Source organism: Cebidichthys violaceus, unplaced genomic scaffold (assembly GCF_023349555.1).
Source record: "Cebidichthys violaceus isolate CVI_PGR_0920_01 unplaced genomic scaffold, fCebVio1.0.p SCAF_7, whole genome shotgun sequence".
Classification (NCBI taxonomy): domain Eukaryota; kingdom Metazoa; phylum Chordata; class Actinopteri; order Perciformes; family Stichaeidae; genus Cebidichthys; species Cebidichthys violaceus.
Window position 1 is genome coordinate 9,125,287 of NW_027176927.1, and position 14,916 is coordinate 9,140,202.

At 41.3% G+C, this 14,916-nt stretch overlaps 1 protein-coding gene across 1 annotated transcript in view; it reads right to left on the bottom strand.

Moving 5' to 3' along the window:
- Positions 1 to 13,724, bottom strand: part of LOC137891619 (intermembrane lipid transfer protein VPS13B-like) — a 333,991-nt gene extending 320,267 nt beyond the window's left edge. The window contains exons 1-3 of the mRNA XM_068736332.1: positions 13,629 to 13,724; positions 12,215 to 12,373; positions 10,519 to 10,662 (exon numbers count right to left, since the gene is read on the bottom strand). Coding sequence (XP_068592433.1) covers positions 10,519 to 10,662; positions 12,215 to 12,361 — 291 coding nt within the window. The 5' untranslated portion in view covers positions 12,362 to 12,373; positions 13,629 to 13,724. The remainder of the gene's footprint in view (positions 1 to 10,518; positions 10,663 to 12,214; positions 12,374 to 13,628) is intronic.
- Positions 13,725 to 14,916: the final 1,192 nt, after the last annotated feature.

Below are 14,916 nucleotides of genomic sequence, written 5' to 3' on the forward strand. Positions count from 1 at the left end.
TTACCCCGTGTTTAACATCACATTGCAATGATTTGTGGGTAATTCCAAAGTCAGCATCCTATGCGGACTTACTACAGAAAGGGTTCCTAAAGGGCTCAAAATGTCTGCCAGAGAGCCCTCAAACACTCGATGATTTGACAGAACTAAACCCGTAAGGGTGGAGATTGGGATTGGGCCCAGGTGAGATGTAACTATTACAGCACCTCTTCAGAAGCTGTCATCAGAATGAAGAGTATCCTCTCTGTGTCGTCTCACACACACACCTAAGCCACACCCATAGCTGCCAGTAGCTCCACACAGGACACTCATTGGTCCGTGCTCAGGCTTGCCGCACACGGACGCATTACTAGAAGCCTGATAAAATGGATTTTTGTGTGATATGTGATCCCGCAATTCTCGCGTAACCTTGTGACATCGCAAGAATCCAGCTGCCGTGCAAGCTAAGTATTTAGCAGTTGTTTAGATTATTCTAACGGGAGTTAATCACATGCACAGATATTTTCAGCCAAAGCAGACCTCATTATGAGCATGGAGCCTCCACGTACGTCCACGCGTAACTTGTGGCGACTGCACAGCCATCGGACACCGACGAGGCTCAGTTCTGCCTCGTGTGATAGTTTGTAAAATCTTCTATCTGCCTACTAAGAGACAGAAGAAGATCTGCACACTGTACAAAGTAAAACCACCTGAACTGTAAAGACTCACAAACCCAGCCTTGAGCTTAGTGCTCTTTGACAAGGACCTGTCCTACATCAACCCACTAACAGGTAACAATCCATCCCACCACTGTCCTCTATAAATGTGACTGTTTAAGTGAATTTGAGCTCTACTATGGACCGACATTCTGTCATATTGGTTTAAACTTATAAACTAAGTAATATCAGCAGAAACCTATCTTGTGTTTACGGTACAGTAGCTGTTGCTGCTCCAGTTAAAGTGTGCACGATTCATAATTAATCTAGTAAATCTCAAAGCCAGAGTATTCACGCATGAAAGCGGTTTCTTTGTTACTAAATAGCTGTTTTGCTTGTTATTTCTCAGTAAGCAGGTCAGCAGTAAGACATTTCAAAGCAGAGGGAGCGCTGAGGTCACCGTTCTTTCATCCCCGCTAACAATGTTTGGTTTTCCACAATTGCCGTTCAAACAAAAAGATTTGAAGTCCAAGTTAGTCTAATCCCAAGACTTGATTAAGGGCCAAGAGCGAGGCCTTCAGACAGACAGGCTAGTGACTAGTTCTGATGTAGGTTCCGTGATGGAATTTGGAACCAGGCTGAACGGTCTGGATCACTGCTGTCTCCGTTTTCCTTTCATTGGAGCCCATTGAAATTCTGCCCAGTGACCTCTTGATGTTAACATGCCATGTTCCCTGGTGACCTGCAATGCACTTTTAGTATTATTGCACCTGACACGCATAACTTTTGTCTCACTGCTGAAAAGCAGCACAAAAAAAGAGTGACGGAAACAACGGTTAGAGAACAAAAAGCCAAGACAGAAAAGAGGGAGAGTGTGTGTGGTGAGAGGGGGGGACAACGACACACAGGGAGAGAATGGGAAAGAGGGAGAAATTGTTCCTGATTTAGATCTGAGAGGCTCTGGTCCTTCAGATGTCTCCATCAGCTAACCACAAGCCCAGGCTGAGCATGTGAAGCATGCTGCTTACGCTGGCACAGCTACCCCCCAATGCTAATAACTGCAATGTGTTAGCTACAATAAAACACTCCAGGCAGACCACGCACGCACACACACACACACACACACACACACACACACACACTTTAGTTGAGTCCACTAGGACACACATGGGAGAATTCCCATGCACTTTTATCCAACCTGTTAATTTTTAATCCAAACACTAACTAGTCCCCAGTTATACTGTATATAATGTGGTTAATCTATTCAAGTAAAACATTGTTAATTTCGGACAAGAAATGAATAAATAATCTTTACACACGGTAAAGAAAATGAGCATCCTAGAGAGATATTTCTATCTTATTTTGGCGAGTTGCTGAAAAGCTAGCAGTCAGGACCTGATGTTACCATAAACCGCCATTCATCTGCCGAAAAGTGAACCATCCCCGTTGCGGGCTTCGCCCGTTTCTTCATACACAATATTAAGTACATTATACAAGACATAAGCACCCCTTGAACGATGTAAGCGCCATCCTCCAGGAACGGTGCTAGCAGTGGCTGAGGCTACTCTGACAACTTAATTGCACATGTGAGGTGCAGCTGGAAGGCATGCACTGCGGAGGCCTAAGTGTTCTTGGAGAGTATCAGTGTTCTGAAACCAGCAAGATAGAATAAATCAAACGGAGCGAAATGGGAGAGGACTTTCCGTCAGTGTTGAGAAATACCAAAGCCATATTGCAGGAGGTTTCGAGCACGCAAGCGGAATGCAGCAGGCCTTGTGTTTGCATTGCTTTTCATACACCGGGTTCCAGAGCAACTGAGGTGCTGTCATCATTCATCAGCTTACTTGAGAGATGGAAAACTGTCAACCTTACTTTGGAAAAAACAAATCATTTCAATTTCGTCGTCGGAGCCGTAACCAAGTTCTTGACCGGGGATCTCAGGTCTCCTCTTGTCTTCATCAGCGTAATGAAAGAACACATTTTTCAATTCTTAACTTAAATTTGAATGGCAAACGAATAAAACAAGAGGCCTGCCCCTGGACAATAGCCAGAAGGCAGTCCACATTGAAAATGTGAAAGGTTAAAAATAACATTTTAAACAGCTTAAAATTTAGTTTGAAAATGTAAAATGGGAAATGAACATTTCAATTGTTAATATCTGTAATACCTGCTTTCTACTCATGTCTGTAATGTTACTAATCTTTATGTCCGAACACATCGCTGGGAGACAGAACAGCTTGCAAAGTTGTTTTATTAACCCTTTGTTTCTGCTCAGGCTGGTTGGGCTTGTTTTGAGCTGCTCAAAAAAGTTTCACATCTTTCCCCAATTAAAATAGAAATCCCAGCATGCAAAGCTGAAGGAGCACATTGGAATCTTCTTCTCTTCAGGGAATGTGTTAAATATCTGCAAGTCGTAATAAGGGGAAGAAAACCCTGAGTTCAAGCTTTTGTACCGCTGCAAACATTTAAGCCACAGCTGAAAATCTCAAGCCTTACTTTCAACTTTCCAGATATTAATATCAGTTTTATGAAATGTGAATATGATTATACCTCATACCCGTACTTAATATCTCTCTGATGCTGTATCTCAAACAATCAGTATTCCAATATCTCTGCTCTCTGTTCTCTTGTCAACTGGAAATTATTACTGTCAAAATGGTTTTATGAAAGATTAGGAGCAACTCTGCATGCAAATTTGTATCACATTGGTAATAACAAGCAATATGGCAAATGTCAAGCCAGGGCCATGCACTCGTTCACGATCTGCATGTTTATTATCTTTTCAGCTAACCATATGCCTTCTCCACACAATCCCCTTCTCGTCCCTCCCCCAGCGTGGAGAGTGACACGTTGTGCAATTGTTCATATTACATTCTTCTTCTCTTACCCACACATTACAGGCGCCCTGGCCGGCCAGCATAAAAGCAAACACCACGGAGTCCGCCACATTGTGGGGCAAATGGAATCTACCTCATGTACCAACACACAAGGAAGAGTGGGGCAGCTCCTTCTGTATCAGATCAGCACTCCTCTGGCTTTAGGGATCATTAAGTGTTACATCTAAAATGTGTTGTGGATAGAAGATCTATGGATAGAGCTGAATTTAGTATTGGAAAAAAAAGATTTACACTCTACCAAATAGCCTGCCACTGATTGGTTCTGCATGCGAGATTTTTCCGGTTAACATGCCCTGCCTTAAATGGCGTCATCATTTCTAAAATAAGAGTGAAATTATTCATAGGTCAGAAGGGGTGAGGGTCTGCTAAATGGAGCACACACTCACCCTGAGACATAAAACACAGACCACCCACAGTTTGTGTAACATGGAGTCATACAGGCCTACCTTTCTCAACTGAGAAATTACACACAGAGGCACTCAGTTACCATGTTACTCCTTTTTGTCACGTTCTGTCTCACCCAAAAGTAAATATCCATCTCTATAAATGTGGTTACATGAAGATAAATATAATGATAAATGACCCAAATCTGGTTGCCTTAGTCTGTGCAGCACCCAACAAACTAACTGAATCAAACTAATGAAATGAAAGCCTGTTGTGTCCCACTCACACACGCCATGCTTTAAAGCAACATAAAGTGGTAAACGTGCTCCCTAATTTAATGCAACATCTCCCCGTAGTGTCTGTTTAGATTTAAAAGCATGTGCTGTTCCTAATTGCGACACATTATCTCCTCAGAATGTCTGTCCAAAGAAAGCACTAATAAAGCAAACATTAGCCCTAATTGCGAGGTAATCGTTTCCCAGACTGCAATATCACCGGGAGCACCCGGCTAGTAATGCGCTCCATTGAGGGATTGCTGTAGTCCGGATGGCCTGAGAGCAGGGATTAAATAGTAGAGCAGCAGCATCCTGCCCAGCATATTGATCACCACTTGACTCACTGGGCGCAGGAAGCCGTTGGGCTTAATCCCCCCCCCCCCCCCCCCTCCTCCCCGACAGCTTTCCTGTGTCTGAGGAGCTGAAGTAACCTCATCCCACCAGGAAAACCAAAACGTCATCAAACCTCAAAGACAATGCGGACTAACGCTGTGGGTTGTGCAGCGTTGGCTGACTCACGGTGGTTGGTGGCTGAGAGCACTTGTGGATCAGTCCAGAAAGCTCAACAGAGACCAGTGCAATGGGTCCATTTATGTTAACAACTTAAATGAGGGGACAGACACGTAGAGCATAGTGAATTACATGATTGGTGTCCTAGAATTGTGTTTTGTTGGAAAACATTCATTTGGCTCATAGCTGCATGACGCTTGACTTTTGCTGTTCATTCTTCAACAGACTTACTGACCAGAGAAATGTCAGCGCCATAACAACATCGAAGCCTTCCTTCTACTGAAGGAGCCTGTCACCCAGTGGGTGCGTCTGAAGCTAGCAACGTACAGAACACGTGACAAAGACAGAGGGCACCCTCATCTCTGAACATAGTCTCCTCCCCGATGTCATCAGATCCAGTCTCATCTGTAATATCTCCAAATGTGGCCAATATGAGACAAAATGTTGATGTTATGCACACCCCATCCGGATATGATACAAAACAAGAGACAATTGTTAGAGGGCAAATCTGTAGATGGGTCATAAAACAAACAATGCAAGTGGGATTTCACAATAAGTTTACATAAAGGCCTGATAAACTATAAACCGTCTGGAGGTTTCGTCTTCATGGCCATTGAAATACTGCCATTTTATGATCAAATACAAGCAAATATAGAGAGACCTACACACAAATCCTTTCAGAACCCCTCCCAAGCACATACGCTCTGATGTTCAATCCACTTCTGTCTCTCTGTAGTTGTCTTTGTCTCTCATCAGAAAACTTGCTTCGGCTTCCAACCTGCCCGAGGAATCCACAGTGTGCCAACATTACTGCATCTTTTTATTATTTACAGTAAGAGATGGGTCTTGTTACCGCTACGGGGGGTTGGATTCAAGGAAAGTGGATTCTCCGAAGCGCCGTGTCTGCACCCTCTGCCTCCTCAGTCCTGAAGACAAGGCCCCGCTGAGCTGATGATCAGACGGATTTACGGTGCAATCTCTGTAAGCCATTTGCTCCCTGCGAGCCGGAGAATCAAAGGCAAGATTTCCGGATGGCATTGGGACAGAGATTATCCAGTTTGTGCTATCTGATTGCAAACTTCCACAGGGCTGTTTTCTTTTACTTGTTTAACTTTTTCCTTTGTTTGCGCTGACTTGTGAAAGAAGAGCTGCACAGGCACAAACTGACTGGCTCTCATTCTGTCAGAGGAGACAGTGAAGTTACACTTGATTGAATGTTTGATGTTTTTACTTGATGACAGGAGGACAATTCCTCGTGTTTTTCATTGTCACTAAAGAACATGTTCACACTCCGTCAACGAGAATGACATATCTCAATTCAACCCAGGAAAAAGTAAACAGACCACGAGAACAAACCTAGCACAGACGCTGGGAACAGACCATACATCCCAGGTGTCCTATTTAGTGGGTTGTGAATTCTACCACTAGGTGGCAAATCCACATGTTGAAGCAGTAGCATCTGCAGAATAACTCATCGACCAGGTCACAATGATTCAAAACCTGTGTGAAACTTGACAACTTGGGGAAGGGAAAAAGTCATACATCACAATATTTTTTACCAAATACCTCGATATCGGTACTGAAACCATATTGTATTGCATTGGTGCTTTCACTAAATATTTACACAATCAGATTTTTGATAAATAATCAGCAGTAATGGATACACCAGTAGTTGATTTAATGACTAAGTAAAGGTAAATATAACAGCAGAGTGATGTAAAATTACATCACTCAACTGTAATGCAGCCTTTAAAACCCGGGAAAGACAACACTTATGCCATATTACCATATTACCATATTCAAAATCTAAGACGATATCTAGCCTTGACAATCGATATATTGCCCGGCCCTATCTTGGGGCTTTCCAGAAGGGGGTTCCCTAATTCACATGTATTACCCATTATTTAGGAGCAATGAGGTCTGGTGGTGTAAAGCCCTAAAAATAGTTTGGAAGGAATCTAACAGAAGAAAGGGCCTACTTGGACCATATGCCAAACCAACAAGTCTCAGAGGCACCTCCCCAAATCGTCTTGAGGCAATGCATCAATCAGAACCTCCACATCAGTGGCAAACGCACTCAGCGGCCATAAAACTCCCAGATCAAGCAGCGAGCCGAGCCAAAACCAGAAAAGCTCTCCTCGGTAAACCCAAGCCCTTATCTTTGTCTCGTAAAAAAATAAAGGGTGCCTGAGAGTGTTACAATCCACTGGAACTGCTGTCCAGCACAGTACCTCTCCGTCTTTGCTCATCACACCTCATCTGCAACATCTGGAGCAGTTTACATAGATGTCAAAAAAGAAGTGCCCGTAATTTTGCAACATTACATCAATGATAGCTGTTAGGTCTTTCATTAAGGCCGGAGTTCAATCTTGCCCATTCCTGTTACAAGTAGCCACAAATACAAGAACAAAACTCCTAAAAACAGCCGCACAGTAAATTCTATCTAAGGCTTTATCAAGCTCCTCATTAGAGGGGGAAGCTTGGAGGCAGGGATGCCTTAAATCAAATGCTCAGTCTCGCATCACAAAGCAGCTGAAATCCCCCACATGTGAGCTGAAAACGTTAAAATGACAACCGCCTAATGAAAAAAATTACCAAACATACAAGAAACTGTCCCGAATGGGAATAGTTTGGTGTGAAGCTGGTAAAACTGGAGATTGCTGCTAACTCCTTCCATGAGACTTCCACGAGGAGAAGAAGACGTGGAGACCTTATGGCTTCTATTAATAACTGCAGGTTCCAGAGGAGCCTCTGTATATGGAAAGACAGATTTTAAAAGCATTGTTTTATCCTGTGCAGCTCTTGACATTTTCAGATTGCTTTTTAATTTAGTACGGGCTCAGATCAAACAGTTCATTCATATCGAGTAACTCAAGAGGGGCCACATCCAGTGTGTCTTTGCACAAGAGGAAAGAAGTTAAAGTTGACTACTACAAAACCCTTTCATCCCCATGACCAATCTCCTGTTACATACATTGAGCGCTTAGGCATAGACCAGGGCTTAGTCTAATTTCACGTGGAGATGTCCACACTAATTATTCCACTCTTACAAGAACTACAATGATTTACATTTTTGGACTTAGAAACTGAGACTGAACAGAAAAGCACAAGAGCATAAAGCATCTACATGTACAATAAATCTGACAACTACAGAAAAGTGGTAGTGATTTGATGTGAACGGTGTCTAATCTTCAAACAATGCGGGCAGCGGGAACACGATCACTTCCTGAGCTTTGCTTCAGAGCCCCGTGTCACTTTAGGACATGAGGCACATATGAAACTTCATGTATTTTGTTTGTAAATGGCCTCCGGTTTGTAAAATTGAACGTCAAAAACAAGTTGACAATATTTTTTGTCTATTACTCTACTCTGTGCGCTACAATTCCTCATTACAGCTCATTTGAAGCAATTACACTGTCAGCAGGAGCAGTAATCTCCAACTGCTGATAAATGCCCAAATTTCCACATTTGCTGGAAACTATAATTGTGAGCTGCTCTTGGTGCTTTGCAGATGGGCCCTATTGAGCAATCTGAATATCCCGAATATTACCCAGTTCCTCTCGAGGGGAAGCCCGAACATTAAAAAAAGGTCCAAATAATTCCGCTCAAATTACACAGCCCTTAATGAACTTCAAAGGACGCACGGATGTTTTCACAGGCCAGCGCTCAGGCTTTAACAGTAATTAGGAAAACAAACCATATTAATGATATCATTTATCATTTCCACACTTTGGCCGCATGAGGCCCACCACAAAGTTCCTGTCTCTACTGGACAAAAGAAACACTAGAAATCTACTGAATATAAAATGTTCCATTTTCCATACACAGATCTGATTTTTTTCAAATCCTGTGGGCCATCACCCAAATGACTTGAGGGCTTCAGGGAGAACTGTCATGGCCCGGCTTTTTGCATACACCTATGCCAAACTCCCTGCAACCCTGCTGGAATCTGATTAAAACTGGACCAGGGCCTGACATGCACATGAACAGGATATCTAACCTCCAGAGAAATATAATCTCCTTTCTGTGAGACTAATGTGACAAAGGCCCACAGACCTTTTCCCTCAATCAAGGGAATTCTCTCTGGGCTGATCAAAGTGGAAAAGTGCCACCACAGAGATGACATGGCAAATTTTAGGATGTCAAAAGTGTAATAAAGATCAAATAAAAGTCACCTAACTACACAAATCTAAAGCATAGACTGGCAGTATTTTCTTGGCTAAAGAACAGTAGTCAGCCTTCCACTCATAGGAGAGAAGTGTAGCGGCTCATTTAAATTCCACATGCTAGAGGGACTTCTGCTGTACGTCTGGCTTTGCTCCAAATTATGTCTCACGGGTGTACATACCGCTGAATAATTTGTCCAAACGTCCTTTGCAATTCCCCCGAAATCTTCTTTTGACTGGAAGCCTTTTACAAAACATCTGTAACAAATAGTTGTTTTGAGTCTAGATGCATTACACCAGCACCGGTACCGGTACATGACCTAAAACTGTGTATGAAGCATAAAAAACAAGTTTCGATTTACATCGAACTGAAACCTGATCGCATGAGCAGTAGCCACCTGCATCGTATGATATTTACCATTAGTTCTGAGCAGCTCAGGCTCATGTGTTACAAATCTTTTTTGCCGCAGTCTATATAATTAGCTGTAATTGACTTCCCTAGAAATGTGTTTCTTCTGGGACATCTGGCCTTGAAACTCCCAACCTTCCCATAAAGGCCCAGCGCCGAGCTACACTTGGGTGGCAAAGATCGAACCAGGCTCTTCTGCAGAAAACACATCTAAGAAAAATGACTTTCATACACACTTAAAAAGATTAAAATAAGTATAATTAATCTAAATACAATGATGAAAACATTTATTTTGGGATAACATTTCTTACCGTTACAAAGACAACATCTCACTCTTAAAGGTGCCCTGGGGGACTTTCTTGTAAATAAAAAAACTTCTGTGTCAATCACCAAAACACACTGTGTGTATTCTTGAGGTCTTGCAAACGTGCTGAATGCATTTTCCACTGAAGCGTTAACTATGCTAATAAACAATCGGCCACACGCCTCTAATATCTGATCAAGTGGGATTCGTCAGTCAGCACACCTGGCTCAGAGCGGATTTGGATGGTTAAGAACGTTTGGTGCATCTGGAGTTGACTTCTCTTGTTTTTTTTCTCTGAACAGACAATTAAGAGAAATGATAAGAGAACGTTGCTGCATGAGGCCCAATGTGTCATACTGGGCCAAACGAGCAGCTTGAAGCAGTGGGACAGAAAACGACTAACGGCCAGAGGGATTATTGTAGATGATTTGCAAAACAACTACAGACAAAAATAGTAATAACAATACATGTTGACTTTTTTTTTTTTAATAAATATATATATATATATATATATATATATATATATATATATATATATATATATATATATATATATATATATATATAAAAGAACGTATGGTATTCAAACATGAAAAAATATTTGGATTACTTGCAGGTAACTGATGCAAAAACAAGACCACCAACTGTATCGAGAACAATGAACACTTAAATTAGGATCCAATTCAAAACGAAAATGAAATGAATAGCTTGAAGTTTCTTTTCGTGTGATTTTACACAAAGTCATGAAAGACATGAAATGACAAAGTCATTATAGTGTGCCTTTGTCACAAAAGCCCCACCACGGGGCATTGGGTTATTTAAAACAAAGGCCATTACAAAGCTTAATAGTGGCATGAGGAGGAATTTCACATAAATGACATCAGGTCTAGCCAGCCCTGTTTTGGCCCTTCAGTGGAATCAAGAAAAAGAGGAGAACTAACCTGGGCTCCGTCCCTCAGCTTGAGGATACACTCCATGGTGTTGATGGTAATGACCACCGGCTCCGAGCCCAGCTTGGTCCAGGGTACGTGGATACGCAGCTCATGGATGTGACCGCTCATGAATGTAAAGGGCAGCTTCAACTCCTGTAAATGAGCAAATATATGAAGATGAAAACAACAGACAGCTATGAGACGATAGTATAGAATAAACTGCACTATAGGATTACATCTGCGATGCAGACAGCATTGTAAGGACATGCTGGGAAATAACCACAGAGGCTTCAAGAACATTTGGAACCTTCATCTATCCATCCCTTTTCTAAACCGCTCTTTGAAACTAATATTTGACAAAGAGAGGGTAGTAAAAACAACAGCTACAGATTACATATTGGTCACGCTTTTAACAAAATCAGTCAGATTTTGTCATAGGCGGACAAATTTCTGCTCTGCATCTTGAACTACTCTGTGTGAGAACAAGCACCATGAAACCAGACTGGCCACACACAAGCTTTACATGCCTCCTCTCAAAGTTTAAGCCAAAAAAACTAATAACCAAACATATTTCTGAGAAGAAGCTGTCACAGCTTTACAGTATGTCTGCTTGATAAGCCCAGAAACGTTTCACTAAAAAATGACTCTTTATATTAAGCGCATGATCTCTAAATATACATTTCAAAAGAGGTACTGTTCAACTGAAATGCAATAAAACAAAGGAAAAGGGGGGGATAATTGCCAAGGTTTTGACATAGCATTGCACATCAAAATCCTAACAAGATTCCCACTGTCAGTTGGCCTAAAGCTGCTTCCAATAAGAACTTTCATCACAATCTCTGCTGGGTTAGGTAGTGTTTTGGTCTGCTCTTCAGAAGCAGTCAGAACCCACTCAAGAGAAGAGAGAGGCGGATTGATCTAATCCAGACATTACATGTGTAACAATGAACACGGTGTCAAAATAACACTGCAGAGCAACATATCTGGGTAAATCGATCAAACTCCTCCATAATAACAAAACGACAGTAGAGATACTGGCTGAACGGTGTTGATGTTTGTTTCTTTAGTTTTTTGTATGCAAGTCAAGGCAATAGACTGTAACTATGTGTATGCACTGTAGTTAAGACTTAGACTGAATGGAACAAAACATGTTCGTGGCTTACATGCTTACTCTCCACACAGTCATTCAAAAATGTTTTACAAAAATGTAAAAATAGGATCTGATGATGATGATATGATTAATAAGCAGGAAGGATATATTTAGTATTAGAAAGCTGATACAACTGCACTATAAATGGTAATCTAAGAAGCTGTGGGGCTCGATAAGATAAGAAGAGAAGGACATTTGTCTTGGAAACATACAGTATCTGCTGTTAAAACAATACAAAATAACATATTGCATACATACATTACGTACACAGACTGTCGCCAGTCCACATACACACAGTACCCACAGTACATGCACAGACTGCCACCAGCCAACAAATATAGCAAGTATGAAGCATGTACCACTAATTATGCATGAACAAAAACACGTAGCTCTTTGTCAATAGCTAAGCATTAGCTCAGCAATGCATAGGCATTCCTGCCATCAAAATAACCACATTGCCTATTATCTGCCATCACATGAGAAAATACATTGTGTGTCATCCCAACAAGTCGAGTATTTAAGCTGGAGCGAGCACAGAACACATCCACACAGTACCTGTTCCAACACATCCAGCTTCAGGTCCAGCTTGCTGAGCACCACGTCTCCTCCCCAGAGAGACAGCTGCAGGTCGGATGGCTTCAGATTCTTAATGTACTTGTTCACATAGCTCATCAGGAGCGGTGTGACATAGGACTCCAACATCTTGATCCCGTCCTGAACACGCATCAAACATCGTTATGTCATCCAACGCTGCGTTTACTTGTACATTACATTATTTATGTATTAAATCTCCTTTCACCATTATAGCCCAATATTCTCTTTTTTTTTTAAAGGACTGCTTCTGGAGCCTAGACCAGAGAACAGACAATTTTACCAGCAGATATTTTTAAACCTCATAGCACGAGAGCACATGTGAGCTTAATAACATTTGTTATGACTGCATTCCATTCGAGTGTGCCAGTTCCGAGACAGCAGCACTGTGCATGTCGGCTCACTGGCAAGGCTTAAATGGAATGGAGCCATCATTCATGATATTAAACTTCACCAGTGCTTTTCCTGGTATAACTAGTCAAAATATCTATTTCAAAAATAGTCCTATTACTGTTGTTATTGTTGCTCTCTGCTCCAGGCTTAAGAGGACGAGGAGAGACCTGAGGACACAGTGACACCTTTAAAAGAAACTCAAATACCCACTTGTTTAGGTTTGCTTTACTGTAGCATATGTGTGTTCTTAGCATACTTCTTTATGCCTGCTGATCTGTCTTCTATTTGCTTTTTTTGTCTTTTATTATGAAGCACAGTGTTACATATGCTCCTGAAAGTTGCAACATAAGCAATGCTACTTACTTAGTGGCTTATCCTATCATGGATGTGTCATAAAATGATGTGCATTTTAAAACTAGCCATATTATAACATTAAGTTATATCTAGGTAGGCTGAGTGTGTAACGTTGATACAGTTAGTCATGCAGAGCTCATACCTAACGCTATACACAACAGAGACAATAAGAATTCTGCTCGCATAAGTTGCAGACCAATGTTTTACTCAGGTTTTTACTAACTTAGTGGTTCTACATTGAAGAGGCTTGATGTTAATTAAACGAGTGCCTGAATAAGCTTGCTTGCTAATGAGACTTCACTTTTTATGCACGCGACTATAGAGGAGAACGAGATTACTTGTTTGAGACTCCATTTCCAAATGGATAACAATGTAACTAAATATAATGTGCTGTTTTAAATAAAGCGGTGTCGTACTGCATAGTAAGAAATGTAGCGTTAACTTAACGTTAACTACTGCGGAGTAGTTAGCCCGAGAGGCTAGCTATGCTCTCCTGTCATTCCAGCTATAGCTACACACCAGAGGACCAGAGCAAAGAAGCTAAGCTAACTGCTGAGAAGAAGTCTCCCTAACTTCGTTTGGCTGGCTAAAACGTGTAGCCACAGGTATATTTGCAGAACACCAAACTTACTTGACACCCGCTTGTATCCTGTAGCTATATCTTGAATTTTACGTTTAATATAACATATTTATCTTGGTAACTGACGTTAGCCACATCGGAAAACCGCTTCAGCCCAAACGTCATCAGTAAACACCGACGCGGCTTCCGTATGCCTGGTGTTGCCTTTATGGCTATTGGAAATATGCGCTTCGCCGTTCAGTGTACAAATAGTCGACAACCTTCTTATATACAGCCTATGTCTACAGCCCAAAGCAAAGTTGCAATACAGGGAGACACTCTACATTTCCTCTGATGTGTAACTAGATGAAATGGAATATTTAGAGTACTGACTTCGGAGGCTAAAATGAAAACCACAGTAAAAAGAAATCAATGACAACATCAAGCAAATGCCTGATGCACATTGGCACTTCCTAAATCGGTTACTGTAGCACCAGGTACAGCATGGCCAGTTGGTTGAAACACAAAAAACAGCACATAGCTGGTGTTTCAAAGTTACTTTAATGATTAATCCAAAAGTATGATCAACGTGTGCTTGTTGTCACAACATCAGCCGCACTATTACAAATTTCCATGTAATTTTCGTAATTTTTTTGCCCGCCCCTAGCCTTACATGGCCATTAAAGCACACCTTTGCTGAGAGAGTAGAGGTAAAATTATCGGCAGACAGCACCTGAATAATGACAATATGAAGGAAACTTTTTCTTATAACGATCGATTTTTTTTTTTAAATATGTCCTACAGTGACAGTTTAATTTCATGAACAGAGATTCTCTTCTGTCAGATATTGACACCAAGACTTGTGCAAAAGTCAATGAAGGTGAATAATGAAGGCTATAAGCCTACTAGAGGGATGTTTGCATTTCGGTCACAGGTGACCTGCCTGGTTTCTAAATAGTTTATTATGGTGCGGATCTAATCTTAAATAGGCCATGAGATGACGTCAGTATAACGTTAATATGCAACTTGAGGCTCACTGGAATTCACAGACTGGAGTAACAAATAAATACAGCCTGGTGTCAAATTCTATGGAGTAGTAAAAAAAATCTAAACTTAATTATATCTAGGGTCTTTCTTTGTTTCAAAACCATGGATGAACTTGAAATAATACATGGACTCTTGGACTAATATATATAATACTGAGTTAAACACAGGCTTATCTTTACCTCGCTATCAGACGTTTACACTTTTAATTTCAGCGGTCAATGGCTTCATTTGGTTATGTCAAATCTGTCTCTGAACACTTTTTGTTTCTGCAGTTATCCATTTTATGCTACCTCATACTTTTACTCCACTACAT